Genomic DNA, 27118 nt, shown 5'->3' with positions numbered 1-27118 from the left:
CCCCTTGGGTGCTCTTGGGTGGGACAGGAGACCCTGGGGTGGGTGGGGGGTCCCTGGGGTGGTGGGGGCCCCTTGGGTGCTCTTGGGTGGGACAGGAGACCCTGGGGATGGTGGAGGGTCCTGGTGGGTGTTTGGGGACCCTTGGGTGCTCTTGGGTGGGACAGGAGACCCTGGGGTGGGTGGAGGGTCCCTGGGGTGGTGGGGGGCCCCTTGGGTGCTCTTGGGTGGGACAGAAGACCTTGGGTTTGGTGGAGGATCCTGAGGATGGGTGGAGAACCCTTGGGTGCCCTTGGGTTCCTAAGGCTTTGGGGGGGTGATGGGTGCTCGGGGCACCCTTGGGTGCTCTGGGGGTCCCGCTGGAGCCCCCCCGGGGGTGACGGGGCCCCGTTTCGGGGTGTCCCCGCAGCTACGACGTGGTCTTCGCCGGGGGCCCCCGCGAGCTGCTGGCCAAGTTCCGGGCCTCGGGCCACCGGGTGCTCTTCTCGGCCGAGGCGTTCTGCTGGCCCGAGTGGGGCCTGGCCGAGGCCTACCCCCCCGCCGGCGCCGGCAAGCGCTACCTCAACTCCGGGGGTGCGTCCGGGGGGGTCCCGGGGGGGCAGCCTGCCCGGGGGGGCACCCAGGGGCGAGGGGAACCTGGGACGGGGGGGTTCGGGGTGGGAGAACCTGGTTTTGGGGGGCTTCCAGGTGGGAGAACCTGGTTTTGGGGTAGTCCAGGATTGAGGAACCTGGTTTTGGGGGGCTTCTGGGTGGGAGAACCTGGTTTTGGGGTAGTTGAGGGTTGAGGAACCTGGTTTTGGGGGGCTTCTGGGTGGGAGACCTTGGTTTTGGGGTCGCTGAAGGTTGAAGAACTTGGTTTTGGGGGGCTTCCAAGTGGGAGAACCTGGTTTTTGGGTAGTTGAGGGCTGAAGAACCTGGTTTTGGGGGGCTTCTGGGTGGGAGAACTTGGTTTTGGGGGGCTTCCAGGTGGGAGAACCTGGTTTTGGGGTAGTCCAGGATTGAGGAACCTGGTTTTGGGGGGCTTCTGGGTGGGAGAACCTGGTTTTGGGGGGCTTCTGGGTGGGAGAACCTAGTTTTGGGGTAGTCCAGGATTGAAGAACCTGTTTTTGGGAGGCTTCCGGGTGGAAGGCCTTGGTTTTGGGTTAGTTGAGGGTTGAAGAAGCTGGTTTTGGGGGGCTTCTGGGTGGGAGAACCTGGTTTTTGGGTAGTTGAGGGCTGAGGAACCTGGTTTTGGGGGGCTTCTGGGTGGGAGAACCTGGTTTTGGGTTAGTTGAGGGTTGAAGAACCTGGTTTTGGGGGGCTTCTGAGTGGGAGAACCTGGTTTTGGGGTGCTTCTGGGTGGGAAAACCTGCTTTTGGGGTAGTTGAGGGTTGGAGAACTTGGTTTTGGGGGGCTTCTGAGTGGGAGACCTTGGTTTTGGGTGGGACTCAGTGGTTTTGGGGTGTCTTAGTTGGAGGGAGCCTCGTTTTTGGGGTGCCCCTGAGCGGGAGACCTTGGTTTTAGGGTGCTCCTGGGTTGGAGAAGCAGGTTTGGGGTGCTCTTGGGTGGGACATGCCAGTTTTGGGGTGTGCCAGTTGGAGACACCCCAGTTTTGGGGTGTTCTTGGGTGGGAGAACCTGCTTTGGGGTGCTCTGGTGTCGGTGACCACTTTTGGGTGTCACAGTTGGAGAAGTCCCTAGTTTTGGGGTGTCCTATCGCGGTTGTCTCTGGTTTTGGGGTGCTCAGGGTGGGTGTCTGGGTCCGGGGGCTGCCCCTAGGGTGGGTGCCCGGTTTCGGGGTGCCCCCAGGTTGGGTGCCCGGTTTCGGGGTGCCCCTGACGCCCCGCCGCAGGCTTCATCGGCTTCGCCCCGGCCGTGGCCCAGCTCGTCGAGCTCTGGAAGTACCGGGACGACGACGACGACCAGCTCTTCTACACCCACCTCTACCTCGACCCCCAGCTCCGGGTGAGGGGGGCACCCTGGGGACCCCCCCCAAATCTCCCTGACCCCTACGGGCACCCCAAAACCCCTGGACCCCCCCCAAATGCCCATGGTGGCCCCCCAAGTGCTCATGGTGGTCCCCCAAGTGCTCATGGTGGCCCCCCAAACCTTCTTCTGGTCACCCAACTCCCTGGAGACCCCCCAAATTCCCCCCATACTGTGGCTCCCTTGACCTCCGGGTGAGGGGGGGGACCCTGGGGACCCCCCCCAAATCTCCCTGACCCCCCCCAGGCACCCCAAAACCCCTGACCCCCCCCAAATGCCCATGGTGGCCCCCCAAATGCCCGTGGTGGCCCCCCAAACCTTCTTTTGGTGGTCTAAGTCTCTGGAGACCCCCCAAATCCCCCCATACTGTGGCTCCCTTGACCTCCGGGTGAGGGGGGGGACCCTGGGGACCCCCCCCAAATCTCCCTGACCCCCCCCAGGCACCCCAAAACCCCTGACCCCCCCCCAAATGCCCATGGTGGCCCCCCAAATGCCCGTGGTGGCCCCCCAAACCTTCTTTTGGTGGCCCAAGTCCCTGGAGACCCCCCAAATTCCCCCCTACTGTGGCTCCCTTGACCTCTGGGTGAAGGGGGGGACCCTGGGGACCCCCCCAAATCTCCCTGACCCCCCCAGGGTGCCCCAACCCCCCCTGGGGCCCCCCAAACTGTCAAGGCCCCCAAAACCTTCCCATGGTCTCCTCAGTCTCCTGTGGAGCCTCCAGGACCCCCCCCGACACCCTCGGGTGCCTCCAGGCCCCCCCCCAGCACACTGGGAACCCCCCCAGGCCCCTTGGGGACCCCCCCAGGGTGCCCCGAGGAACCTTGGGGACCCCCCCAACACCCTGGGGACTACCAGGACCCCTCCAGACCCCCTTGGGACCCCCCCAGCACCCTCCCAGGGTGCCCCAGGCCCCCTCTGCCCCCCCAGCACCCTGGGGACCCTTGGGGCCCCCCCAACACCTTGGGGACCCTCCAGTCCCCCTTGGGACCCCCCAGCACCTTCCCAGGGTGCCCTGGGCCCCCTTTTGCCCCCCCCCAGCACCTTGGGGAACCCCCTAGCACCCTGGGGGCACCCTGGGCCCCCCCCCGGGCACCCATGGGTGCCCCCCCTGACGGGTGCCCCCGCAGGCGGAGCTGGGGCTGGCGCTGGACCATCGCTCCCAGATCTTCCAGAACCTCAACGGGGCCATCGGTGAGGGGGGGGACGGGGGGGGGGACAGAGGGGTCCCTAAGGGTGGGGGGACATCAGAGGGACCCGGGCTGGGGAGGGGGAGGTCATCGGAGGGGGGACATGGGGGGGACCCTAAAATAGGGGTTACTTTGGGGGGGGACATGGGGGGAGTCTCGGTGCTGGGGGGGTCCCTGAAATGGGGGGGCCCTGGGGGTGTCTTGATGCTGGGGGGGACATTGGGGGGGGCCGAAAAGGGGGGACATGGGGGGGTCTCAGTGTCGGGGGGGACCCTGAAGTGGGGGGGACATTGGGGTCCATCCTTGGGGGGGGGCAGTGGGGGGGGCCTGAAATTGGGGGGGCCCCCATGGCAGGGGGAAGTGGGGGGGCCCTGAAATGGGGTGAATTTGGGGGGGGCCTGAAATGGGGGGGACATGGGGGGGGTCTCAGTGTCAGGGGGGACCCTGAAGCAGGGGGACATTGGGGTCCATCCTGGGGGGGCCCCCAAAATGGGGGGGGACTTTGGAGGGGGCTGAAATGAGGGGACATTTGGGGGGGACCCTGAAGTGGGGGGGGACATTGGGGAGGTATCGGTACTGGGGACGGTCCCTGAAATGGGGGGGACGGGGGGGGACATGTGAGGACGCCTGGGGGCCTATGGGGCCCCCCCAAACTCGCCTGTCCCCCCCCCCCAGATGAGGTGGTCCTGAAGTTCGAGCCGGGCCGGGTGCGGGCGCGCAACGTGGCCTACGACACCCTGCCCGTGGTCATCCACGGCAACGGGCCCACCAAGGTATCGGGGCCCCCCCGCACCCCAAAACCCCCCCTGGCACCCCAAAACCTGCCCCGGGACCCCGAAAACCCATAACACCTCCCAGCACCCACGGGACCCCCCCAGCACCCATGGGATGCCCCTGACACCCTGCCCGTGGTCATCCACGGCAACGGGCCCACCAAGGTATCGGGGCCCCCCCGCACCCCAAAACCCCCCCTGGCACCCCAAAACCTGCCCCGGGACCCTGAAAACCCATAACACCTCCCAGCACCCACGGGACCCCCCCAGCACCCATGGGATGCCCCTGACACCCTGCCTGTGGTCATCCACAGCAATGGGCCCACCAAGGTATCGGGGCCCCCCCACACCGCAAAACCCCCCCCAGCACCCCAAAAGCTGCCCCGGGACCCCGAAAACCCATAACAGCTCCTGGCACCCATGGGACCCCCCCAGCACCCATGGGATCCCCGCAGGAACCCCCAACACCCTGCCCGTGGTCATCCACGGCAAGGGGCCCACCAAGGTATCGGGGCCCCCCCGCACCCCAAACCCCCCCCCAGCACCCCAAAACCTGCCCCGGGACCCCGAAAACCCATAACACCTCCCGGCACCCGTGGGACCCCCCAGCACCCATGGGATCCCCCCAGCACCCACAGGGACCCCCCAACACCCTGGGGTGCTCGGGGGGGTGTAAGGGGTCCCTGGGGTGCCCAGAGGGTGCAGGGGGGTCCCCAAAAACGTGGGGTGCTGGGGGGGGTGTAAGGGGTCCCTGGGGTGCCCAAGGGTTGTGGGGTGCCCAGGGGAATCTAGGGGGGTCCCTGAAAAAGTGGGGTGCTGGGGGGGGCTGTAAGGGGTCCCTGGGGTGCCCAGAGGGTGCTGGGGGTCCCTGGGAGAAGTGGGGTGCTCGGGGGGGTGTAAGGGGTCCCTGGGGTGCCCAGAGGGTGCAGGGGGGTCCTTGGAAGATGTGGGGTGCCCAGGGCAGTCTGGGGAGGTCCCCAAAAAAGTGGGGTGCTGAGGGGGGGTGTAAGGGGTCTTTGGGGACCCTATAGGGTGCCGGGGGTTCCTGGAAGAAGTGGGGTGCCCTGGGGGGGGATACGTGGGTGCCTCGGTCACCCAGGCATTGCGGGAGGCTCGGGGGGGTGTTGGGGTGCCTCTGGGGCACCCCGCTATGTGTGGGTGCCCCCCGCTATGGGTGGGGGCCCCCCGTTTCCTCACCCCCCCCCCGCCACCCCCCCAGCTGCAGCTCAACTACTTGGGCAACTACATCCCGGCGGCCTGGACCTATGAGGGCGGCTGTGGGGACTGCGACCGCGACCCCCTGCCCCTGGAGGGGCTGCCGGTACGGGGCTATGGGGTGCCCCACGGCGGCCCGGGGAGGCTGTGGGGTGCCCCACGGCATCATGGGTGGGATATGGGGGCTGTTTGGGGGGTTACGGGACACCCCACGGCGGCCTGGGTGGGATATGGGGGCTGTTTGGGGGGTTATGGGGCACCCCACGGCATCATGGGTGGGATATGGGGGCTGTTTGGGGGGCTATGGGGCACCCCACGGCATCATGGGTGGGATATGGGTGCTGTTTGGGGGGCTATGGGGCGCCCCACGGCATCATGGGTGGGATATGGGGGCTGTTTGGGGGGTTACGGGACACCCCACGGCGGCCTGGGTGGGCTGTGCGTGCTGCCTGGGGGGCTGTGGGTGCTGCTTGGGGGGCTATGGGGTGCCCCACGGCATCATGGGTGGGATATGGGGGCTGTTTGGGGGGCTATGGGGCACCCCACGGCATCATGGGTGGGATATGGGGGCTGTTTGGGGGGTTATGGGGCACCCCACGGTGTCCTCGGTGGGCTGTGCGTGCTGCCTGGGGGGCTGTGGGTGCTGTTTGGGGGGTTATGGGTCACCCCACGGCATCATGGTTGGATATGGGGGCTGTTTGGGGGGCTATGGGGTGCCCCATGGCATCATGGGTGGGATATGGGGGCTGTTTGGGGGGCTATGGGGCACCCCACGGTGTCCTCGGTGGGCTGTGCGTGCTGCCTGGGGGGCTGTGGGTGCTGCCTGGGGGGTTATGGGGCACCCCACGGCATCATGGTTGGATATGGGGGCTGTTTGGGGGGCTATGGGGTGCCCCATGGCGTCCTGGGTGGGCTGTGGGTGCTGCCTGGGGGGCTATGGGGTGCCCCATGGCGTCCTGGGTGGGCTGTGGGTGCTGCCTGGGGGATATGGGTGCTGCCTGGGGTGCTATGGGGCACCCCACGGCATCATGGGTGGGATATGGGGGCTGTTTGGGGGGTTATGGGTCACCCCACGGCATCATGGGTGGGATATGGGGGCTGTTTGGGGGGTTATGGGGCACCCCACGGCATCATGGGTGGGATATGGGGGCTGTTTGGGGGGCTATGGGGCACCCCACGGCATCATGGGTGGGATATGGGGGCTGTTTGGGGGGCTATGGGGCACCCCACGGTGTCCTCGGTGGGCTGTGAGTGCTGCCTGGGGGGCTGTGGGTGCTGTTTGGGGGGCTATGGGTCACCCCACGGCATCATGGGTGGGATATGGGGGCTGTTTGGGGGGGTTATGGGGCACCCCACGGTGTCCTTGGTGGGCTGTGAGTGCTGCCTGGGGGGCTGTGGGTGCTGTTTGGGGGGCTATGGGTCACCCCATGGCATCATGGTTGGATATGGGGGCTGTTTGGGGGGCTATGGGGTGCCCCATGGCGTCCTGGGTGGGCTGTGGGTGCTGCCTGGGGGGCTATGGGGTGCCCCATGGCGTCCTGGGTGGGCTGTGGGTGCTGCCTGGGGGATATGGGTGCTGCCTGGGGTGCTATGGGGCACCCCACGGCAACATGGGTGGGATATGGGTGCTGTTTGGGGGGCTATGGGGTGCCCCATGGCATCCTGGGTGGGCTGTAGGTGCTGCCTGGGGGGCTGTGGGGCGCCCCACGGCGTCCTGGGTGGGATACGGGTGCTGTTCGGCTGGTTATGGGGTGCCCCACAGGCCTCAGAGCACCCCATGGGTGCTGACCGGGTCCCACCAGAGTAGGGTCTCCCATGGGTGCTGGTGGGCTGTGGTGGTCTTTGATGGTCCATGAGAATTTGAGGTTCTCCAGAAGGTCTTAGGAGCCCCCATGGAGTTCTGGGGTGCCCTGGGGGGATGTGGGGCACCCCATGGCGATGTGGGGTGCCCCATGGGGACGTGGGGTGCCCCACGGGTGCTGACGGGGTGCCGCAGAACGAGGAGCTCCCATGGGTGCTGGTGGGCTGTGGTGGTCCCTGATGGTCCATGAGAGCTTGAGGTTCTCCAGAAGGTTTTAGGAGCCCCCATGGGGATCTGGGGTGCCCTGAGGGGATCTGGGGCACCCCATGGGGGTCTGGGGTGCCCCATGGGGATGTGGGGTGCCCCACGGGTGCTGACGGGGTGCCGCAAGATGAGGAGCTCCCATGGGTGCTGGTGGGCTGTGGTGGTCCTTGGTGCTCCATGAGAGCTTGAGGTTCTCCAGAAGGTCTTAGGAGCCCCCATGGAGTTCTGGGGTGCTCTGGGGAGATGTGGGGCACCCCATGGAGATCTGGGGTGCCCCATGGGGAGCCGGGGAGCCCCATGGGTGCTGACGGGGTGCCGCAGAACGAGGAGCTCCCATGGGTGCAGGTGGGCTGTGGTGGTCCTTGATGGTCCATGAGAGCTTGAGGTTCTCCAGAAGGTCTTAGGAGCCCCCATGGACTTCTGGGGGGATGTGGGGCACCCCATGGGGATGTGGGGTGCCCCATGGGGATGTGGGGTGCCCCACGGGTGCTGACGGGGTGCCGCAGAACAAGGAGCTCCCATGGGTGCAGGTGGGCTGTGGTGGTCTTTGATGGTCCATGAGAACTTGAGGTTCTCCAGAAGGTCTTAGGAGCCCCCATGGACTTCTGGGGTGCCCTGGGGGGATGTGGGGCACCCCATGGGGATGTGGGGTGCCCCATGGGGATGTGGGGTGCCCCACGGGTGCTGACGGGGTGCCGCAGGACGAGGAGCTCCCGTGGGTGCTGGTGGGGGTCTTCGTGGAGCAGCCCACCCCCTTCCTGCCCCAGTTCCTGGAGCGGCTGCTGCACTGGGACTATCCCCGCTCCCGCCTGCACCTCTTCCTGCACAACGCTGTGAGTGGGGGGGGGCACCCTGGGGACCCCCCCTGCACCCCGACCCCCACCCAGGGTCCCCCCAGACCCCACCTGGGTCCTCAACTACCCCCCAGTGTCCCCCAGTTCCCCCTGGGACCCCCAAAATGGCACCCTGGGGACCTCTGGGACCCCCAGTCCCCCCTGGGACACCCAATCACCCCCAGGACCCCCAAACCGGCACCCTGGGGACCCCCCCTGCACCCCGACCCCCACCCAGGGTCCCCCCAGACCCCACCTGGGTCCCCAGCTGCCCCCCAGCGTCCCCCAGTTCCCCCTGGGACCCCCAAAATGGCACCCTGGGGACCCCTGAGACCCCCAATCCCCCCTGGGACCCCCAACCCAGCACCCTGGGGACCCCCCCTGCACCCCGACCCCCACCCAGGGTCCCCCCAGACCCCACCTGGGTCCCCAGTGTCCCCCAGCTCCCCCCTGGGACCCCAAAACCCAGCACCCTGGGGACCCCCCCTGCACCCCGACCCCCACCCAGGGTCCCCCCAGACCCCACCTGGGTCCCCGGCTGCCCCCCAGCGTCCCCCAGTTCCCCCTGGGACCCCCAAAATGGCGCCCTGGGGACCCCTGGGACCCCCCAACACAGCACCCTGACCCCCACCCAGGGTCTCCCAATCCCCCCCCGGGACCCCCAATGCCGCTGGGTCCCCTAGACCCCCCCATCGCCCCCAAACCAGCACCCTTGGGACCCCCTGGGACCCCCAGTCCCCCCCGGGACCCCGAAAATGGCACCTTGGGGACCCCAATCCCCCCTGGGACCCCCAACCCAGCACCCCGGGGTCCCCCTGCACCCCCAACCCCCTCCCAGGGTCCCCCTATCCCCCCCGGGACCCCCCCGTCGCCCCCAAACCAGCACCCATGGGACCCCCGGGACCCCCAGTCCTGCTCTGGGACCCCCAAACCAGCACCCTGGGGACCCCCAGTTCCCCCTGGGTCCCCCAGTCCCCCTGACCCTTGACCCCCAGGGGCTGGGTGCCCCCCTGACCCCCAGGGCGTGGGTGCCCCCTGACCCCCTGGACCCCACCCCTGACCCTTGACCCCCGCCCTTGCCCCCGCAGGAGGTGGGTGCCCCCTGGCCCCTCCCCTTGCCCCCCCCCGGAGGTGGGTGTCCCCTTGACCCCTGATCCCTCCCCTTGACCCCTGACCCCCACCCCTTGCCCCCGCAGGAGACGGGTGACCCCTGACCCTTCCCCTTGCCCCCCCCCAGGAGGTGGGTGCTCCCTGATCCTGACCCCTGACCTTTGCCCCCCCAGGGGGTGGGTGCTCCCTGAGCCCTGCCCCTTGCCCCTGTGGGAGGTGGGTGACCCCCAACCCCCGCCCCCTGCCCCCCTGTGAGGTGGGTGCCCCCTGCCCCCTCCCCTTGCCCCCTGCCCCCTCCCCCTTGCCCCCTGACCCCTGACCTTTGCCCCCTGCCCGCAGGAGGTGGGTGCCCCCTGACCCCTGCCCTTGACCCCTGACCCCTCCCCTTGCCCCTGACCCCTTCTCATGACCCCTGACCCCTCCCCCTGCCCCCCAACCACTGCCCCTTGCCCCTTGCCACCCGCGGGAGGTGGGTGACCCCTGACCCCTCCCCTTGACCCCCTGACCCCTGACCTTTGCCCCTCCCCCCCCGCAGGAGGTGGGTGCCCCCTGACCCCCAACCCCTGCCCCTTGCCCCCCCCGCAGGAGGTGGGTGCTCCCTGACCCCCAACCCCTGACCCCTCCCCTTGACCCCTGACCCCTGACCTTTGGCCCCCGCCCCCTCCCCCGCAGGAGGTGGGTGCTCCCCGACCCCTGCCCCTTGCCCCCGTGGGAGGGGGGTGCCCCCTGCCCCCAACCCCTGACCCGACCCCTCCCCTTGCCCCCTGACCCCTCCCCTTGACCCCTGACCCCTGACCTTTGCCCCCCGCAGGAGGTGGGTGCCCCCTGACCCCTCCCCTTGCCCCCATGGGAGGGGGGTGCCCCCTGCCCCCAACCCCTGACCCGACCCCTCCCCTTGCCCCCGACCCCTCCCCTTGCCCCCTGACCCCTCCCCTTGCCCCCTGACCCCTCCCCTTGACCCTTGACCCCTGACCTTTGCCCCCCCCCCCGCAGGAGGTGCACCACGAGGGTCACGTGGCGGCCGCCTGGCCCCGGCTGCGGGCGGCCTTCTCCTCCCTGCGCCTGGTGGGGCCCGAGGAGGCGCTGGGCCGCGGCGAGGCCCGCGACATGGCCCTGTGCGTGGGGACACCGCGGGGACACCCTGGGGACATGGGGACACCCTGGGGACCCCCCCGGGGGGAGGGACACGGGGCCACGCGGCGCCTGGTGGGGCCCGAGGAGGCGCTGGGCCGCGGCGAGGCCCGTGACATGGCCCTGTGCGTGGGGACACCGCGGGGACACCCTGGGGACATGGGGACACCCTGGGGACCCCCCCGGGGGGAGGGACACGGGGCCACGCGGCGCCTGGGGGGGCCCGAGGAGGCGCTGGGCAGCGGCGAGGCCTGTGACATGGCCCTGTGCGTGGGGACACCCTGGGGACACGCCCTGGGGACACCCTGGGGACACGGGGACACCCTGGGGACCCCCCCGGGGGGAGGGACACGGGGCCGCGCGGCGCCTGGGGGGGGACACGGGTGTCACCATGGGGGGGACACAGGGATATGGCCACGTGCAAGGGGACAGGAGTGTCACCATGGGGGACACAGGTGTCACCACAGGGGGGGACATGGGGACATGGTCACATGGGGGACACAGGTGTCACCGTGGGGGGGACGCGGGTGTCACCATGGGGGGGGATGCGGTGGCACCACTGTCCCTGGTGTCCCTGGGCCGTGGGGCTGGGGGAGGGTGGCACGGTGGGTGACACGGGTGACAGTGACTCCAGGTGACATGGGTGACTCGGGGGAGGGTGCCGCAGTGGGTGACATGGGTGACTCTGGGTGACAGCAGGTGACACAGGTGTCCCCATGGGGCCAGGGGACGCGGTGGCACCGCTGTCCCCGATGTTGCAGGGCTGGGGAGGGTGGCGTGGTGGGTGACACTGGGTGACAGTGATTCCAGGTGACAATGGGTGACTCCAGATGTCCCCATGGGGCAGCGGGACATGGTGGCACTGTTGTCCCTGGTGTCCCTTGGCCGTGGGGCTGGGGGAGGGCAGCACAGCAGGTGACTCTGGGTGACAGTGACTCTGGGTGACAGTGGCTGACACGGGTGACTCCAGGTGACTCTGGGTGACAATGGGTGACTCCAGGTGTCCCCATGGGGCAGGGGGATGCAGTGGCACCACTGTCCCCAGCATCCCTGGGCCACAGGGCTGGGGGAGGGTGGCGCAGCGGGTGACTCTGGGTGACTCCAGGTGACAGTGGGTACCTCCAGGTGACACTGGGTGACGCGGGTGACAGTGACCCTGGGTGTCCCCATGGGGCGGGGGGATGCGGTGGCACCGCTGTCCCTCGTGTCCCTGGGCCGCGGGGCTGGGGGAGGGCGGGGCGGCGGGTGACTCCAGGTGACAGTGACTCTGGGTGACACCAGGTGACAGTGGGTGACTCCGGGTGACATGGGTGTCCCCATGGGGCAGGGGGAGGCGGTGGCACCGCTGTCCCCAGCATCCCTGGGCCACGGGGCTGGGGGGGGGGGGCGGCGCGGTGGGTGGTTCCGGGTGACACGGGTGATTCCGGGTGACCCAGGTGACACCGGGTGACACGGGTGACACCGGGTGACGCGTGTCCCCCCCCGCAGGGACGTGTGCCGCCGGGAGCCCCGCTGCCAGCACTACCTGTCCCTGGACGGCGACGTGGCCCTGCGGCACCCGCGGGCGCTGAGGGTGCTGCTGCGCCAGAACCGGTCAGCGGGGGGGGGGCACCTGCCGCGACCCCCACCCTGACCCCCACCCTGACCCCCAGACCCCAGACTGGACCCCCACCCTGACCCTCACCCTGACCCCCACCCAGATCCCCAGACCCCAGACTGGACCCCCACCCTGACCCCCACCCTGACCCCCACCCAGATCCCCAGACCCCAAACTGGACCCCCACCCTGCCCCTCACCCTGACCCCCACCCAGATCCCCAGACCCCAGACTGGACCCCCACCCTGACCCTCACCCTGCCCCCCACCCAGATCCCCAGACCCCAAACTGGACCCCCACCCTGACCCCCACCCAGATCCCCAGACCCCAAACCGGACCCCCACCCTGACCCTCACCCTGACCCCCACCCAGATCCCCAGACCCCAAACTGGACCCCCACCCTGACCCCCACCCTGACCCCCAGCCCCAAACCAGACCCCCACCCTCACCCTGACCCCCACCCAGATCCCCAGACCCCAGACTGGACCCCCACCCTGACCCCCACCCCTGAAACCGGACCCCCACCCTGACCCCCACCTCCCAAACCGAACCCCCACCCCGACCCCCACCTGGACCCCGACACCCACCCTGACCCCTGACCCCCAAACCGGACCCCCACCCTCACCCCCACCCTCACCCCCGCCCCCCCAAAGCGGATCCCCACCCTGACCCCCACCCTGACCCCCAGACCTCAAACCTGACCCCCACCCTGACCCCCACCCCGACCCCCACCCCCCAACCTGGACCCTGACCCCCACCCCCACCACCCAAACTGGACCCCCACCTTGATCCCCCCCCGCTCTGACCCCCACCCAGACCCCCACCCTCCAAACCAGACCTCCACCCCCACCCTGATCCCTACCCTGACCCCAGCCCCGAAACCTGACCCCCACCCCCCAAACTGGACCCTGACCCTCACCCCCACCCAGACCCCCACCCCCCAAACCTGCCCCCCACCCCAGCCCCAGCCCCGAAACTGGACCCCCGCACGCGAGCCGTGTCCTGGCGTGTGCGAGCCGTGTCCTGGTGTGTGCGAGCCGTGTCCTGCCATGTCGCGGCATGTGGCAGCACCCATAAGCCATGTTGGGGCGTGTGTGAGCCGCGTCTTGGCGTGTGAGCCGCATCTTGGCATGTCACAAGCCGTGTCATGGTGTGTGCTGGCATGTCGTGGCGTGTCTTGGCGTGTCACAAGCTGTGTCATGGCGTGTGCTGGCGTGTCATGGTGTGTGCTGGCGTGTCATGGTGTGTGCTGGCATGTTGTGGCGTGTCCTAGCCGTGTCATGGCGTGTTTTGGCATGTCCTAGCCATGTCATGGCATGTTTTGGCGTGTCCTAGCCGTGTCATGGCGTGTTTTGGTGTGTCCTAGCCGTGTCATGGCGTGTTTTGGCGTGTCCTAGCCATGTCATGGCGTGTTTTGGCATGTCCTAGCCATGTCATGGTGTGTTTTGGCGTGTCCTAGCCGTGTCATGGTGTGTTTTGGCATGTCCTAGCCGTGTTGTGGCGTGTTTTGGCGTGTCCTAGCCGTGTCATGGCGTGTTTTGGCGTGTCCTAGCTGTGTCATGGTGTGTTTTGGCATGTCTTAGCCGTGTCATGGCGTGTTTTGGCGTGTCCTAGCTGTGTCATGGCGTGTTTTGGCATGTCCTAGCCATGTCATGGTGTGTTTTGGCGTGTCCTAGCCATGTCATGGTGTGTTTTGGCATGTCCTAGCCATGTCATGGTGTGTTTTGGCGTGTCCTAGCCGTGTCATGGTGTGTTTTGGCGTGTCTTAGCCATGTCATGGTGTGTTTTGGCATGTCCTAGCCATGTCATGGCGTGTTTTGGCGTGGCCTAGCCGTGTCATGGTGCGTTTTGGCATGTTCTAGCCGTGTCATGGCGTGTTTTGGCGTGTCCTAGCCGTGTCATGGCGTGTTTTGGCATGTTCTAGCCGTGTCCTGGCGTGTTTTGGCGTGTCCTAGCCGTGTCGTGCTGCGTGTCCCCGCAGGAAGGTGCTGGCACCGCTGCTGTCGCGCCAGGGCAAGCTGTGGTCCAACTTCTGGGGCGCCCTGAGCCCCGAGGGCTACTACGCCCGCTCCGAGGACTACGTCGACATCGTGCAGGGCAAGCGCCGGTGAGGCCCCGCCCCCCGCCCCAAGCCACGCCCCCCGCCCAAAGCCACGCCCCCTGCCCCAAAGCCACGCCCCCTATTCAAAGCCACACCCCCCCGGAGTCATCATCACACCCCCCCCCCCCCCACCCAGCAGCTGCTTCCCCTCCCTGGAGCTGCAGTGGCTTGGGCAGCCCCGCCCCCTGCCTTAGGCCACGCCCCCTGACCAAAGCCACGCCCCCTCCCAAAGCCACGCCCCCCCGGGAGTCGTCATCATGCGGGGGGGGCCCCCCCCCGGAAGCGGCTTCCCCCTCTCCGAACGGCAATGGCTTGGGGAGCCCCGCCCCCTGCCCTAGGCCACGCCCCCTGCCCCAAGCCACGCCCTCTGAGCAAAGCCACGCCCCCTGCCCCCAAGCCACGCCCCCAGGGGAGTCATCCTCCCCCCCCTCCAGGGCAGTTGCTTCCCCTCCCTGCAGCTGCAGTGCTTTGGGGAGCCCCGCCCCCTGCCCTAGGCCACGCCCTGCTGCCCTAGGCCACGCCCCCTCCCGGGGCTCCGCCCCCCCAGGCCCCACCCACGTGGGAGTCCTCACCCCCCTCCCTCCTGCAGGGCAGTTGCTTCCCCGCCCAGGAGCTGCAGGGGCTTGGGCAGCCCCGCCCCCTCCTGAGGCCCCGCCCCCTGCCCTAGGCCACGCCCCCTCCCCAAAGCCACGCCCCCGGGGGAGTCGTTCCCCCCCCCTCCCTCCTGCAGGGCAGTTGCTTCCCCGCCCAGGAGCTGCAGGGGCTTGGGCAGCCCCGCCCCCTCCTGAGGCCACGCCCCCTGATCGATGCCCCGCCCCCTGGCGGGCGTGGCCAGGCGGCAGGGGCGTGGCCAGGCAGGCACTTGCATTGCCCACCCCTCTGGGGGGGGGGAAACCACATGGCTTTGTGGGTGGGGGCGTGGCTTGGCAGGAGGGGGCGTGGCCTGGCGGGAGGGGCGTGGCCAGGCAGGAGGGGGCGTGGCCAGGCAGGAGGGGGTGTGGCCAGGCAGTGTGCACTGCTCCATGGCCGCGGGGTGGTGGTGGTGGGTCCTTGGCATGTGGGGGCGTGGCCAGGCGGGCTGTGGGGGCGTGGCCTGGTTGGAGGGGGCGTGGTCAGCCAGGAGGGGGGCGTGGCCAGGCAGTGTGCCCTGCTCCATGGCCAGGACCAGGCCTGATGGGGGGGTGGGGGGGGGCTTGAGCCTGCAGGGAGGGGGGCGTGGCCAGGCGGGCTGTGGGGACGTGTCCCCCGTCGCCCCGCCCCCTTGGGGGCGTGGCCTGACAGGAGGGGGCGTGGCCAGGCAGTGAGTATGCCCTGCTCCATGGCCAGGAGCGGGCTGGGGGGACCTTGGTGTGCGGCGGGGGGGGGCGTGGCCAGGTGGGCTGGGGGCGTGTCCGCCATCGCCCCGCCCCCTTGGGGGCGTGGCCTGACGGCGGGGGGGCGGGGCGTGTCGCGGCAGGGGGGTGTGGAACGTGCCCTACGTGAGCCAGGCCTACCTGGTGCGGGGGGAGACGCTGCGGCGGGAGCTGAGCGCCCGGCGCCTCTTCGCCCTCGAGGACACCGACCCCGACATGGCCTTCTGCCGCGGCGCCCGCGAGCGGGTGGGTGCCACCCTGGGGTGCCCCCCTGCACCCCCCTGGGTGCCCCTGAACCCCCTGGGGGGCTCTAATCCCCCCCCAGGGCACCTTGGTATCACCCAGGGTGCCCCCAAACCCCCTGGGGGGCTCTAACCCCCCCCCCCAGGGCACCTTGGTATCACCCAGGGTGCCCCAATACCCCCCCTGGGTGCCCCCAAACCCCCTGGGGGGCTCTAACCCCCCCCAGGGCACCTTGGTATCACCCAGGGTGCCCCAAAACCCCCTGGGGGGCTCTAACCCCCCCCACCAGGGCACCTTGGTATCACCCAGGGTGCCCCAAAACCCCCTGGGGGGCTCTAACCCCCCCCAGGGCACCTTGGTATCACCCAGGGTGCCCCAATACCCCCCCTGGGTGCCCCCAATACCCCCTGGGGGGCTCTAACCCCCCCCAGGGCACCTTGGTATCACCCAGGGTGCCCCCAAACCCCCTGGGGGGCTCTAACCCCCCCCCCCAGGGCACCTTGGTATCACCCAGGGTGCCCCAATACCCCCTGGGAGGCTCGACCCCCCCCCCCCCAGATCACCTTGGTATCACCCAGGGTGCCCCAAAACCCCCTGGGGGGCTCTAACCCCCCCCCCCAGGGCACCTTGGTATCACCCAGGGTGCCCCCAAACCCCCTGGGGGGCTCTAACCCCCCCCCCAGGACACCTTGGTATCACCCAGGGTGCCCCAAACCCCCTGGGGGACTTGAACCACCCCCCTGGGCACCTTGGTATCACCCAGGGTGCCCTACAACCCCCTGGGGGGCTCGACCCCCCCCCCCAGGGCACCTTGGTATCACCCAGGGTGCCCCAAAACTCCCTGGGGGGCTCTAACCCCCCCCCAGGGCACCTTGGTATCACCCAGGGTGCCCCAAAACTCCCTGGGGGGCTCAAACCCCCCCCCAGGGCACCTTGGTATCACCCAGGGTGCCCCCAAACCCCCTGGGGGGCTCTAACCCCCCGCCCAGGACACCTTGGTATCACCCAGGGTGCCCCAAAACCCCCTGGGGGGCTCTAACCCCCCCCCAGGGCACCTTGGTATCACCCAGGGTGCCCCCAATACCCCCTGGGGGGCTCGACCCCCCTCCCCAGAGCACCCTGACCCCCACCCAGGGTGCCCCAATACCCCCTGGGGGGCTCAACCCCCCCCCAGGGCACCCTGACCCCCACCCTGGGGTGCCCCAATACCCCCCCAGGGCACCCTGGTACCCCATTGGTGCCCCAGTACCCCCTTGGGTGCCCCAATACCCCCCCCAAGAGTGCTCTTCCCCCCCCCCAGGGTGCCCCAATACCCCCCCCAGGCACCCTGACCCCCACCCTGGGGTGCCTCCACCCCCCCCAACCACCCAATGACCCCCCCAGGGCACCCAAACGGGGTGGAGGGGGAGCAAGGGGGGAACCCTGCTGGGGGAGGGACCCATGTTGGGGGAGGGGGCACCCAAGGGTGCCCCCCACCCACGCTGAACCCCCCCCACCCAAGGGTGTCTTCCTGCACGTCACTAACCGGGAGGAGTTCGGGCATCTGCTGGCGACGGCCCAGTACAACACGTCGCGGCTGCACCCCGACCTCTGGCAGCTCCTCGACAACCCCCTGGTGAGTCCCAGTAAGGACCAGTAACCACCAGTAATCCCCAGTGACCTCCCAGGAGCCCCCCAGGGCCCCCCGTAATGCCTCAGGTGGCTGCGGTGCCTCCCAGTGCCCCCAGTAACACCAGTGCCCCCTGCACCCGACCTTTGGCAGCTCCTCAACAACCCCCTGGTGAGTCCCAGTAAGAACCAGTAACCACCAGTAACTCCCAGTGACCCCCCAGGAGCCCCCCAGGGTCCCCCGCAATGCCTGGGGCAGCTGCGGTGCCTCCCAGTGCCCCCCAGTGCCCCCTGCACCCGACTTCTGGCAGCTCCTCAATGACCTTCTGGTGAGTCCCAGTAAAAACCAGTAACGACCAGTAATCCCCAGTGACCCCCCAGAGCCCCCCAGGACCTCCCGTAATGCCTTGGGCAGCTGCGGTGCTTCCCAGTGCCCCCAGTAACACCAGTACCCCCCAGTTCCCCCTGCGCCTGATTTCTGGTACCTTCTCAATGACCTTCTGGTGAGTCCCAGTGCCTCCCAGTGCCTCCCAGTAATCTCCCAGTGCCCCCCCAGTAGCCCCGCAGGCTCCTGCAGTGCCTCCCAGTGCCCCCCCAGTCCTCCCAGCCCTCCCAGTAACGGCTTCTCCCCGCAGGACTGGGAGGAGAAGTACCTGCACGAGAACTACAGCCGCATCTTCGACGAGGACCTCTACGAGGAGGTACCGGGACCCACCAGGACCCCCCCGAGATGGGGCGGCACCCTGGGGACCCCCCCGGGCCTTGGGGACCCCCCCCGGACCTCAGGGGACCCCTCCAGACCTCTGGGGACCCCCCCGGGTGCCCCCAAACCTGCTGGGAGCCCTGGGGACACCCCCGGTGGCTGGGGTGGACCCATGGGACCCCCCAGACCCAGGGATGGACTTTGGGGACCCCCAGGGACCCCCCCAGAACCAGGGATGGACACAAGGGACCCCGCCAGACCCAGGGATGGACCTTGGGGACCTTCTAGGGACCCCCAAGACCCAGGGATGGACTTTGGGGACCTCAGGGACCCCCCCAGATCCAGGGATGGACTTTGGGGACCTCCCAGATGCAGGGATGGACCTTGGGGACCCTCTGGGGATCCCCAAGACCCAGGGATGGACTTTGGGGACCTCAGGGACCCCCCCAGATGCAGGGATGGACTTTGGGGACCTCCCAGATGCAGGGATGGACCTTGGGGACCCTCTGGGGATCCCCAGACCCAGGGACGGACCTTGGGGACCCCCCAGACTCAAGGATGGACCTTGGGGACCTTCTGGGGTCCCCCCCCAAACCCAGAGATGGATCTTGGGGACCCTCAGGACCCCCCCAAACCCAGAGGTGGCTCATGGGGGCCTCCTGGGACCTTCTCCAGACCCAAGGATGGATCTTGGGGACCCTCAGGACCCCCCCAAACCCAGAGGTGGCTCATGGGGGCCTCCTGGGACCCTCTCCAGACCCAAGGATGGATCTTGGGGACCCTCAGGACCCCCCCAAAACCCAGAGATGACCTTTGAGGACCTCTTGGGGTCCTCCAGATGCAGGGATGGGCCCTGAGGACCCTCCCCCAGAGGGGTGGCACTTGGGGGGCTCCCCAGGACCGTGTCACCCTGGGGGGGGACAGTCGGGGTCCCCAGGGGGTTTGGGGTCCCCTCAACCCCCGTCCTGTCCCCCCCCCACCCCAGCCGTGCCCAGATGTCTACTGGTTCCCCCTCTTCTCGGAGCAGCTGTGTAAGGAGGTGGTGGCCGAGGCGGAGCATTATGGGAAGTGGAGCACGGGCGACGAGGTGAGACCACCCGGGGGTGACCCCCCACCCCACCCCAGCACCCCAAAATGTCCTGGGGCCCCCAGCCCAGGGCAGACACGGTGGTGGCCCAAGGGTGGAGGTGGTGGTGGCCCCGGGAGGGACACAGTGGTGGCCCAAGGGTGGAGGTGGTGGTGGCCCCGGGAGGGACACAGTGGTGGTCCAAGGGTGGACATGGTGGTGGCTCTGGGGTGGACGTGGTGGTGGCTCTGGGAGGGACATTGTGGTGGCCCTGGGGTGGAGGTGGTGGTGGCCCTAGGCTGGATGTGGTGGTGGCCTTGGGAGGGACATTGTGGTGGCCCTGGGGTGGAGGTGGTGGTGGCTCTGGGAGGGACGTGGTGGTGGCCCTGGGAGGGGACATGGTGGTGGCCCTAGGCTGGATGTGGTGGTGGCCTTGGGAGGGACATTGTGGTGGCCCTGGGGTGGAGGTGGTGGTGGCTCTGGGAGGGACGTGGTGGTGGCCCTGGGAGGGGACATGGTGGTGGCTCTAGGCTGGATGTGGTGGTGGCTCTGGGAGGGACATGGTGGTGGCTCTGGGAGGGTCGTGGTGGTGGCTCTGGGGTGGACATTGTGGTGGCCTTGGGGTGGACATGGTGGTGGCCCTGGGGTGGATGTGGTGGTGGCCCTGGGAGGGACATGGTGGTGGCTCTGGGAGGGACATGGTGGTGGCTCTGGGAGGGACATGGTGGTGGCCCTGGGAGGGACATGGTGGTGGCCCTGGGGTGGACATGGTGGTGGTCCTGGAAGGGGACATGGTGGTGGCTCTGGGAGGGACATTGTGGTGGCTCTGGGGTGGACATGGTGGTGGCCCTGGAAGGGGACATGGTGGTGGCTCTGGGAGGGACATGGTGGTGGCTCTGGGGTGGATGTGGTGGTGGCCCTGGGGTGGACATGATGGTGGCTCTGGGAGGGACATGGTGGTGGCTCTGGGGTGGACATGGTGGTGGCTCTGGGAGGGACATGGTGGTGGCTCTGGGGTGGACGTGGTGGTGGCTCTGGGAGGGACATTGTGGTGGCTCTGGGAGGGACATGGTGGTGGCCCTAGGCTGGATGTGGTGGTGGCCTTGGGAGGGACATGGTGGTGGCCTTGGGGTGGAGGTGGTGGTGGCCTTGGGGTGGACATTGTGGTGGCTCTGGGGTGGACATTGTGGTGGCCCTGGGGTGGATGTGGTGGTGGCTCTGGGAGGGACGTGGTGGTGGCTCTGGGGTGGACATGGTGGTGGCCCTGGGCTGGATGTGGTGGTGGCCCTGAGCTGGATGTGGTGGTGGCCCTGGGAGGGACATGGTGGTGACTCTGGGGTGGATGTGGTGGTGGCCCTGGGAGGGATGTTGTGGTGGCTCTGGGGTGGACATGGTGGTGGCCCTGGGGTGGATGTGGTGGTGGCCCTGGGAGGGACATGGTGGTGGCCCTGGGGTGGACGTAGTGGTGGCTCTGGGAGGGACATTGTGGTGGCTCTGGGGTGGACATGGTGGTGGCCCTGGGGTGGATGTGGTGGTGGCCCTGGGAGGGACATGGTGGTGGCCCTGGGGTGGACATTGTGGTGGCTCTGGGGTGGATGTGGTGGTGGCTCTGGGATGGAGGTGGTGGCCCCAGGCTGGATGTGGTGGTGGCCCTGAGCTGGATGTGGTGGTGGCCCTGGGAGGGACATGGTGGTGACTCTGGGATGGATGTGGTGGTGGCCCTGGGAGGAATGTTGTGGTGGCTCTGGGGTGGACATGGTGGTGGCCCTGGGGTGGATGTGGTGGTGGCCCTGGGGTGGACATGGTGGTGGCTCTGGGGTGGATGTGGTGGTGGCTCTGGGGTGGACATGGTGGTGGCTCTGGGTTGGACGTGGTGGTGGCTCTGGGGTGGACATGGTGGTGGCCCTGGGGTGGACATGGTGGTGGCTCTGGGGTGGAGGTGGTGGTGGCCCCAGGCTGGATGTGGTGGCCCCAGGCTGGATGTGGTGGCGGTCCCAGGGTAGACATGGTGGTGGCCCTAGGATGGCGGCGGTGGTGGTGGTGGCCCCAGGGTGGCCATGGTGGTGGTGGCCCCAGGGTGGACACGGTGGTGGCCCCAGGGTTGTCATGGTGGTGGTGGCCCTGGGATGGACCTGGTGGCCCCAGGATGGGTGTCGTGGTGGCCCCAGGGTGGCTGTGGCACCGCTGCCCCCTGCGTGGTGGGTGCCGGGCAGTGGGGTGTGACACAGGGGTGACACCTCGGTGACACGGTGGTGACACTGTGGTGACACAGGGGTCCCCGGCGGGGGAGGCGGTGGCCCTGGAGCGCCTGGGCCTGGAGGGGCCCTGGCTGAGGGCCCTGCGCCGCCATGTCGCCCCCGTCGCCCACAAGCTCTTCCCGGGCTACCACACCAAGGTGGGCGGGGCCGGGGGCAGGGGGCGGGGCCGGGGGGTGGGACCGAGGGGAAGGGGCGGGGCCGAGGTGTGGGGGCGGGGCCGAGGCGCCGGGGGGCGGGGCCAAGGCGCAGGGTGGGGGGGGTGAGGTGCCTGGGGCAGAGGCACCAGGGGGCGGGGCCGCAGCGTGGGGGCGGGGTCAAGGCGCTGGGGGGCGGGGCCGAGGTGCAGGGGCGGGGCCGAGGCACAGGGTGGGGGGGGCCGAGGTGCCTGGGGGCGGGGCCGAGGCGCCGGGGGGCGGGGCCGAGGTGAAGGGGGTGGGGCCGAGGTGCAGGGTGGGGGGGTGAGGTGCCTGGGGGCGGGGCCGAGGCGCCGGGGGGCGGGGCCAAGGCGCGGGGTGGGGGGGGCGAGGTGCCTGGGGGCGGGGGCGAGGCGCCGGGGGGCGGGGCCGAGGTGAAGGGGGCGGGGCCGAGGTGCAGGGTGGGGGGGCGAGGTGCCTGGGGGCGGGGCCAGGGCGCCGGGGGGCGGGGACGAGGCGCGGGCGGGGGGCGAGGTGCCTGGGGGCGGGGCCAAGGCGCCGGGGGGCAGGGCCGAGGTGAAGGGGGCGGGGCCGAGGTGCAGGGTGGGGGGGGCGAGGTGCCTGGGGGCGGGGCCGAGGCACGGGGTGTGGGGGGGGTGAGGTGCCGGGGGGCGGGGCCGAGGCACCGGGGGGCGGGGCCGCATCGCGGGGGCGGGGCCGCGGTGAAGGGGGGCAGGGCCGCGGGGCAGGGGAGCAGGATGCAGGGGGGCGGGGCCGGGGGGGCGGGGCCAAGGTGGGAGCGTGGACGCAGTGCAGGGGAGTGGGGCCGAGGGGGCGGGGCCAAGGCGCTGGGGGGCGGGGCCGAGGCAAAGGGGGCGGGGCCAAGGCGCGGGTGGGGGGTGCTGTGAGGGACTGAGGGGGTGGGGCCTAGGGGAGGGAGGCGGGGCCAAGGTGCCAGGGGGCGGGGCCAAGGCAGGGGCGTGGACACAGCACAGGGGAATGGGACTGAGGGGGGGCCCGGCTGCGCCGGGGGGCGGGGCCGAGGCGCCGGGGGGCGGGGCAAGGGCTTGGGGGCGGGGCTTGAGCTCTGGACGGAGCGGGACCAAGGGGGGTGGGGCCGCAGCGAGTGGGGGTGGTGAGGCGCCTGGGGGCGGGGCCGAGGCACCAGGGGGCGGGGACACAGTGCAGGGGGCGGGGCCAAGGTGCACAGGACCAAGGGGGGAGGGGGGCTCCGGGAAAGGGGGTGGCACCAGGGAAAGGGGCGGGGTTTCAGGGAAGGGGGTGGAGCTACGGGAGAGGCGGGGCTACGGGAAGGGGCGGGGCTAAGTGAAAGGGGGCGTGTCTAAGGGGAAAGGGGCGGGGCTAAGGAGACATCAGGAAAGGGGGAGCACCAGGAAAAGGGGTGGGGTTACGGGGAGGGGGTGGGGCTAGTGGTGAGGGGGCGTGGCTAATGAGAAGGGGGCGGGGCTACATGGAAGGGTGGTGCTAGGAGAAGGGGCGGGGCTAAGGGGAAAGGGGCGGGGCTAAGGGGGCTCCAGGAAAGGGGGGGGCACCAGGGAGGGGGGCAGGGTTACAGGGAAGGGGGCGGGGCTAGGAGGATGGAGGTGTGGCTAAGGGGGAAGGGGCGGGGCTAAGATGAAGAGGCAGGGCTAAGGGGAGGGGCTAAGGGGATGGGGCGGGGCCAAGGGGAAGGGGCGGGGCTAAGGGGGTGGGTGCTTCAGGGGGCCATGGGGCAAGAGCAGGGTGGAGGGGAGGGGCTGTGGGAGAGGGGGCGGGGCCACGGGCCGGGGGGCGGGTCTTGGCGTGTCCTTAGCGTGTTCTTGGCATGTTCTTGGCGTGTGCAGGCCCGGGTGGTGCTCAGCGCCGTGGTGCGGTACCGGCCCGACATGGCGGCCGCCCCCCAGGCCCCCCCGGCCGCCACCATCGCCCTCAGCCTGGCCCTCAACGGCCACTTCCAGGTACTGGGAGCACTGGGAGGCACTGGGAGAGGCACTGGGAGGGCCTGGGGGGGGACTGGGAGGTACTGGGGGTGACTGGGAGGCACTGGGAGGGACTGGGAGGAACTGGGGGGACTGGGAGCACTGGGAGGGACTGGGAGCGACTGGGGGGTACTGGGAGGCACTGGGAGGGAATGGGGAGCACTGGGAGCGACCTGGGGAGGACTGGGAGAGAACTGGGAGGAACTGGGAGCACTGGGGGGACTGGGAGGGACTGAAGGGACAGGGGGGACTGGAGGGACTGGGAGGCACTGGGAGGAACTTGGAGCACTGGGAGGGACTGGGGAAACTGGGAGGCACTGGGGGGACTGGAAGGGACTGGAGGGACTGGGAGCACTGGGGGGATTGGGGGCACTGGGAGGCACTGGGAGCACTGGGAGGGACTTGGGTAACTGGGAGGAACTGGGAGGAACTCAAGGGACCTGGGAGGAACTGGCAGGAACTGGGAGGAACTGGGAGGAACTGGAGGGAACTGGGAGAAACTGGGTGACCTGGGGACATACTGGGTGGCCCTGGGGGGCACTGGGAGGCACTGGGAGGATACTGGGGGGACTAGAGGGAACTGGGGTGAACTGGGGGCGTACTGGGAGAGCTGGAGGGAAGTGGGAGGAACTGGGAGAACTAGGAGGAACTGGAGGGACTGGAGGGAACTCGAGGGAACTGGGGGGAAGTGGGGGGACTGGGAGGGACTGGGAGGATACTGGGGGGCACTGGGGGCCCGGCGCGCCCTGACGGGGGCCCAGGGCGGGGGGAGCCTCTTCCCGCGCTCCGGCTGCCGGGTGCCGGCGGCCCGTCCCGGCTGGGCCCTGCTGCACCCCGGGCGCCTCACCCACCACCCGCGGGTGCTGCCGCCCGCCGCCGGCACCCGCTATGCCCTGCTGGCCCTGCTCGACCCCTGAGCGGACCCGGACCGCGACCGCGACCGGCACCCATGGGTGCTGCGTGGGATGGAGCCATCATCTATGGGTGCTATGACCCATGGACCCATCACCTATGGGTGCTGCAAGCCATGGACCCATCACCTATGGGTGCTACATGGGATGGACCCACCATCTACGGGTGCTATGACCCATGGAGCCACCACCTATGGGTGCTAGAACCTATGGACCCACCACCTATGGGTGGTATGACCCATGGACCCATCACCTATGGGTGCTACGTGGGGTGGAGCCACCATCTGTGGGTGCTTGAACGCATGGGCTCACCACCTATGGGTGCTGCAAGCCATGGACCCATCACCCATGGGTGCTACGTGGGGTGGAGCCACCACCTATGGGTGCTATGACCCATGGACCCATCACCCATGGGTGCTACGTGGGGTGGAGCCACCATCTACGGGTGCTATGACCCATGGAGCCACCACCTATGGGTGCTACAAGCTATGGACCCACCACCTATGGGTGTTACGTGGGGTGGAGCCACCACCCATGGGTGCTACATGGGATGGAGCCATCAGCCATGGGTGCTACATGGGAAGAACCCACCACCTATGGGTGCTACAAGCTGTGGACCCATCACCTATCAGTGCTAGAACCCACGGATCCATCACCCATGGGTGCTACGTGGGATGGACCCACCACCTATGGGTGCTACAGGCCGTGGACGCACCATCTATGGGTGCTAGAACCCATGGACCCACCACCCACGGGTGCTATGTGGGATGGACCCACCACCTATGGGTGTGCCATGACCCATGGACCCATCACCTATGGGTGCTAGAACCCATGGACCCACCACCCGTGGGTGCTACGTGGGATGGACCCACCACCCGTGGGTGCTACAAGCCACGGACCCACCGCCCACCAGTGCTGCACGGGATGAACCCACCACCCATGGGTGCTGCATCGACATGAGAGCCCCCCACCCATGGGGGTTGCACCCAATAGACCCCCACCCCTGGAGGCTGCATGGATGGGACTCCCCCACCCATGGGTCCTGCACCTAGTGGGACCCCCACCCATGGGTGCTACATGGATGGGACCCCCCCCACCCATGGGGGCTGCACCCAACGGGCCCCTCCAGCCATGGGGGCTGCACCCAATGGACCCCCACCCATGGGACCTGCACCCAGTGGGACCCCCAACCATGGGGGCTGAGCCCAATGGACCCCCACCCATGGGGGCTGCACCCAATGAACCCCCACCCATGGGTGCTACATGGATGGGACCCCCACCACCACCCATGGGCCCTGCACCCAATGAACCCCCACCCATGGGTGCTACATGGATGGGACCCCCCCACCCATGGGTGCTGCCGGTCACCTGTTTCAAGTGCATTAAATTATTGGAGCCCCCCCGGGGCCCCCGGTTTGTACCCAGGACTGGCTCATTCCGGGGGGGGGGGGGAGGGGGGGGTCCCGGACGCCTGGGCCCCTCTGGGGTCTGGGGGGGATGGGGGGGGCTCCCGGACGCCTGGGCCCCTCCCGTTTCTTTCCCCCGGGGGGGGGGGTCGGAGCCCTATGACGTTCCTTCATTACGTCGGCAGCGGCGCTGACGTCACGGCGCCCCGCCCCCCCCCGCGGCTGAGCCCTGATTGGCGGAGCCCCATTGCGTCATCGGCCCCGCCCCTCGCGCCACGAGCCCCTCGTTTGGGGCCGTTTCCCCCTGTTTTGGGTCTCCCCATTTTGGGTCGATTCCCTCCCATTTCCCTCCCCCCACCCCGGGCCCCGTTTTGGGGCCATTTCCCCCCATTTTGGGTCTCCCCATTTTCCCAATCCCCTCCCCATTTTGGGGCCATTTCCTCCACTTTTGGGTCACCCCATTTCCCCCCACCCCCCTCCCCATTTTGGGGCCATTTACCCCCATTTTGGGTCTCCTCATTTTCCCAATCCCCTCCCCATTTTGGGGCCATTTCCCCCCATTTTGGGTCTCCCCATTTTCCCAATCGCCTCCCCATTTTGGGGCCATTTCCGCCTGTTTTGGGTCTCCCCATTTTGGGTCGATTCCCTCCCATTTCCCTCCTCCCACCCCGGGCCCCGTTTTGGGGCCATTTCCCCCCATTTTGGGTCTCCCCGTTTCCCCAGTCCCCTCCCCATTTTGGGGCCATTTCCTCCACTTTTGGGTCACCCCATTTCCCCCCACCCCCCTCCCCATTTTGGGGCCATTTCCCCCACTTTTGGGTCACCCCATTTTCCCCATCCCCCCCCCTCTCCATTTTGGGGTCATTTCCCCCAGTTTTGGGTCTCCCCGTTTCCCCAGTCCCCTCCCCATTTTGGGGCCATTTCCTCCACTTTTGGGTCACCCCATTTCCCCCCACTCCCCTCCCCATTTTGGGGCCATTTCCTCATGTTTTGGCTCTCCCAATTTTCCCATGTCCCCTTCCCATTTTGGGGCTCTTTCCCCCACTTTTGGATCTCCCCATTTTCCCACCTCCCCTCCCCATTTTGGGGCCAATTCCCCCGGTTTTGGGTCTCCCAATTTTCCCCACTCCCCCTCCCAATTTTTGGGGCGATTCCCCGCCATTTCTGCCCAGGGCCCCGTTTTGGGGCCGTTTCCCCCGATTTTGGGTCTCCCCATCCCCCCCCTCCGCCCTGGGCCCCGTTTTGGGGCCGTTTCCGCCCGTTTCGGGTCCGGCCGGCTCACGGGACACGGCGGTTTTTTTATTCTACACGTTTCACACCAGGACTCGGGGCCCCCCCCCGGGGCCCCCCCAAATTTGGGGACCCCCCCAACCCCCCCCCCAGGGTGAGGGGGGGGGGAGCCCCCGCAAAATCCCCCAGTTTTGGGGACTCCGCCCCAAAATCTGCCCCCCAAAAGTAACATTTTTGATAAGGGGGCCCCCAAAAA

The 27118-nt window shown here is 68.8% G+C and overlaps 1 protein-coding gene across 1 annotated transcript in view; it reads left to right on the top strand.

Annotated features, from left to right (window-relative positions):
* The window catches only part of LOC135325761 (multifunctional procollagen lysine hydroxylase and glycosyltransferase LH3-like), a 30340-nt gene extending 4694 nt beyond the window's left edge, over positions 1-25646 (top strand). Inside the window, exons 4-19 of the mRNA XM_064503762.1 lie at positions 407-570; positions 1828-1940; positions 3089-3152; positions 3824-3921; positions 5141-5242; positions 7903-8034; positions 10138-10259; positions 11764-11868; positions 13853-13978; positions 15429-15570; positions 17069-17182; positions 17811-17876; positions 18864-18965; positions 21217-21339; positions 23181-23294; positions 24077-25646. Coding sequence (XP_064359832.1) covers positions 407-570; positions 1828-1940; positions 3089-3152; positions 3824-3921; positions 5141-5242; positions 7903-8034; positions 10138-10259; positions 11764-11868; positions 13853-13978; positions 15429-15570; positions 17069-17182; positions 17811-17876; positions 18864-18965; positions 21217-21339; positions 23181-23294; positions 24077-24232 — 1843 coding nt within the window. The 3' untranslated portion in view covers positions 24233-25646. The remainder of the gene's footprint in view (positions 1-406; positions 571-1827; positions 1941-3088; positions 3153-3823; positions 3922-5140; positions 5243-7902; positions 8035-10137; positions 10260-11763; positions 11869-13852; positions 13979-15428; positions 15571-17068; positions 17183-17810; positions 17877-18863; positions 18966-21216; positions 21340-23180; positions 23295-24076) is intronic.
* Positions 25647-27118: the final 1472 nt, after the last annotated feature.

The sequence above is a fragment of the Dromaius novaehollandiae genome, unplaced genomic scaffold (assembly GCF_036370855.1).
Source record: "Dromaius novaehollandiae isolate bDroNov1 unplaced genomic scaffold, bDroNov1.hap1 HAP1_SCAFFOLD_117, whole genome shotgun sequence".
NCBI classification, from domain to species: Eukaryota; Metazoa; Chordata; class Aves; order Casuariiformes; family Dromaiidae; genus Dromaius; species Dromaius novaehollandiae.
The sequence above is the reverse complement of the archived record's forward strand: the minus strand, read 5'-3'. Positions and strand labels throughout refer to the sequence as shown.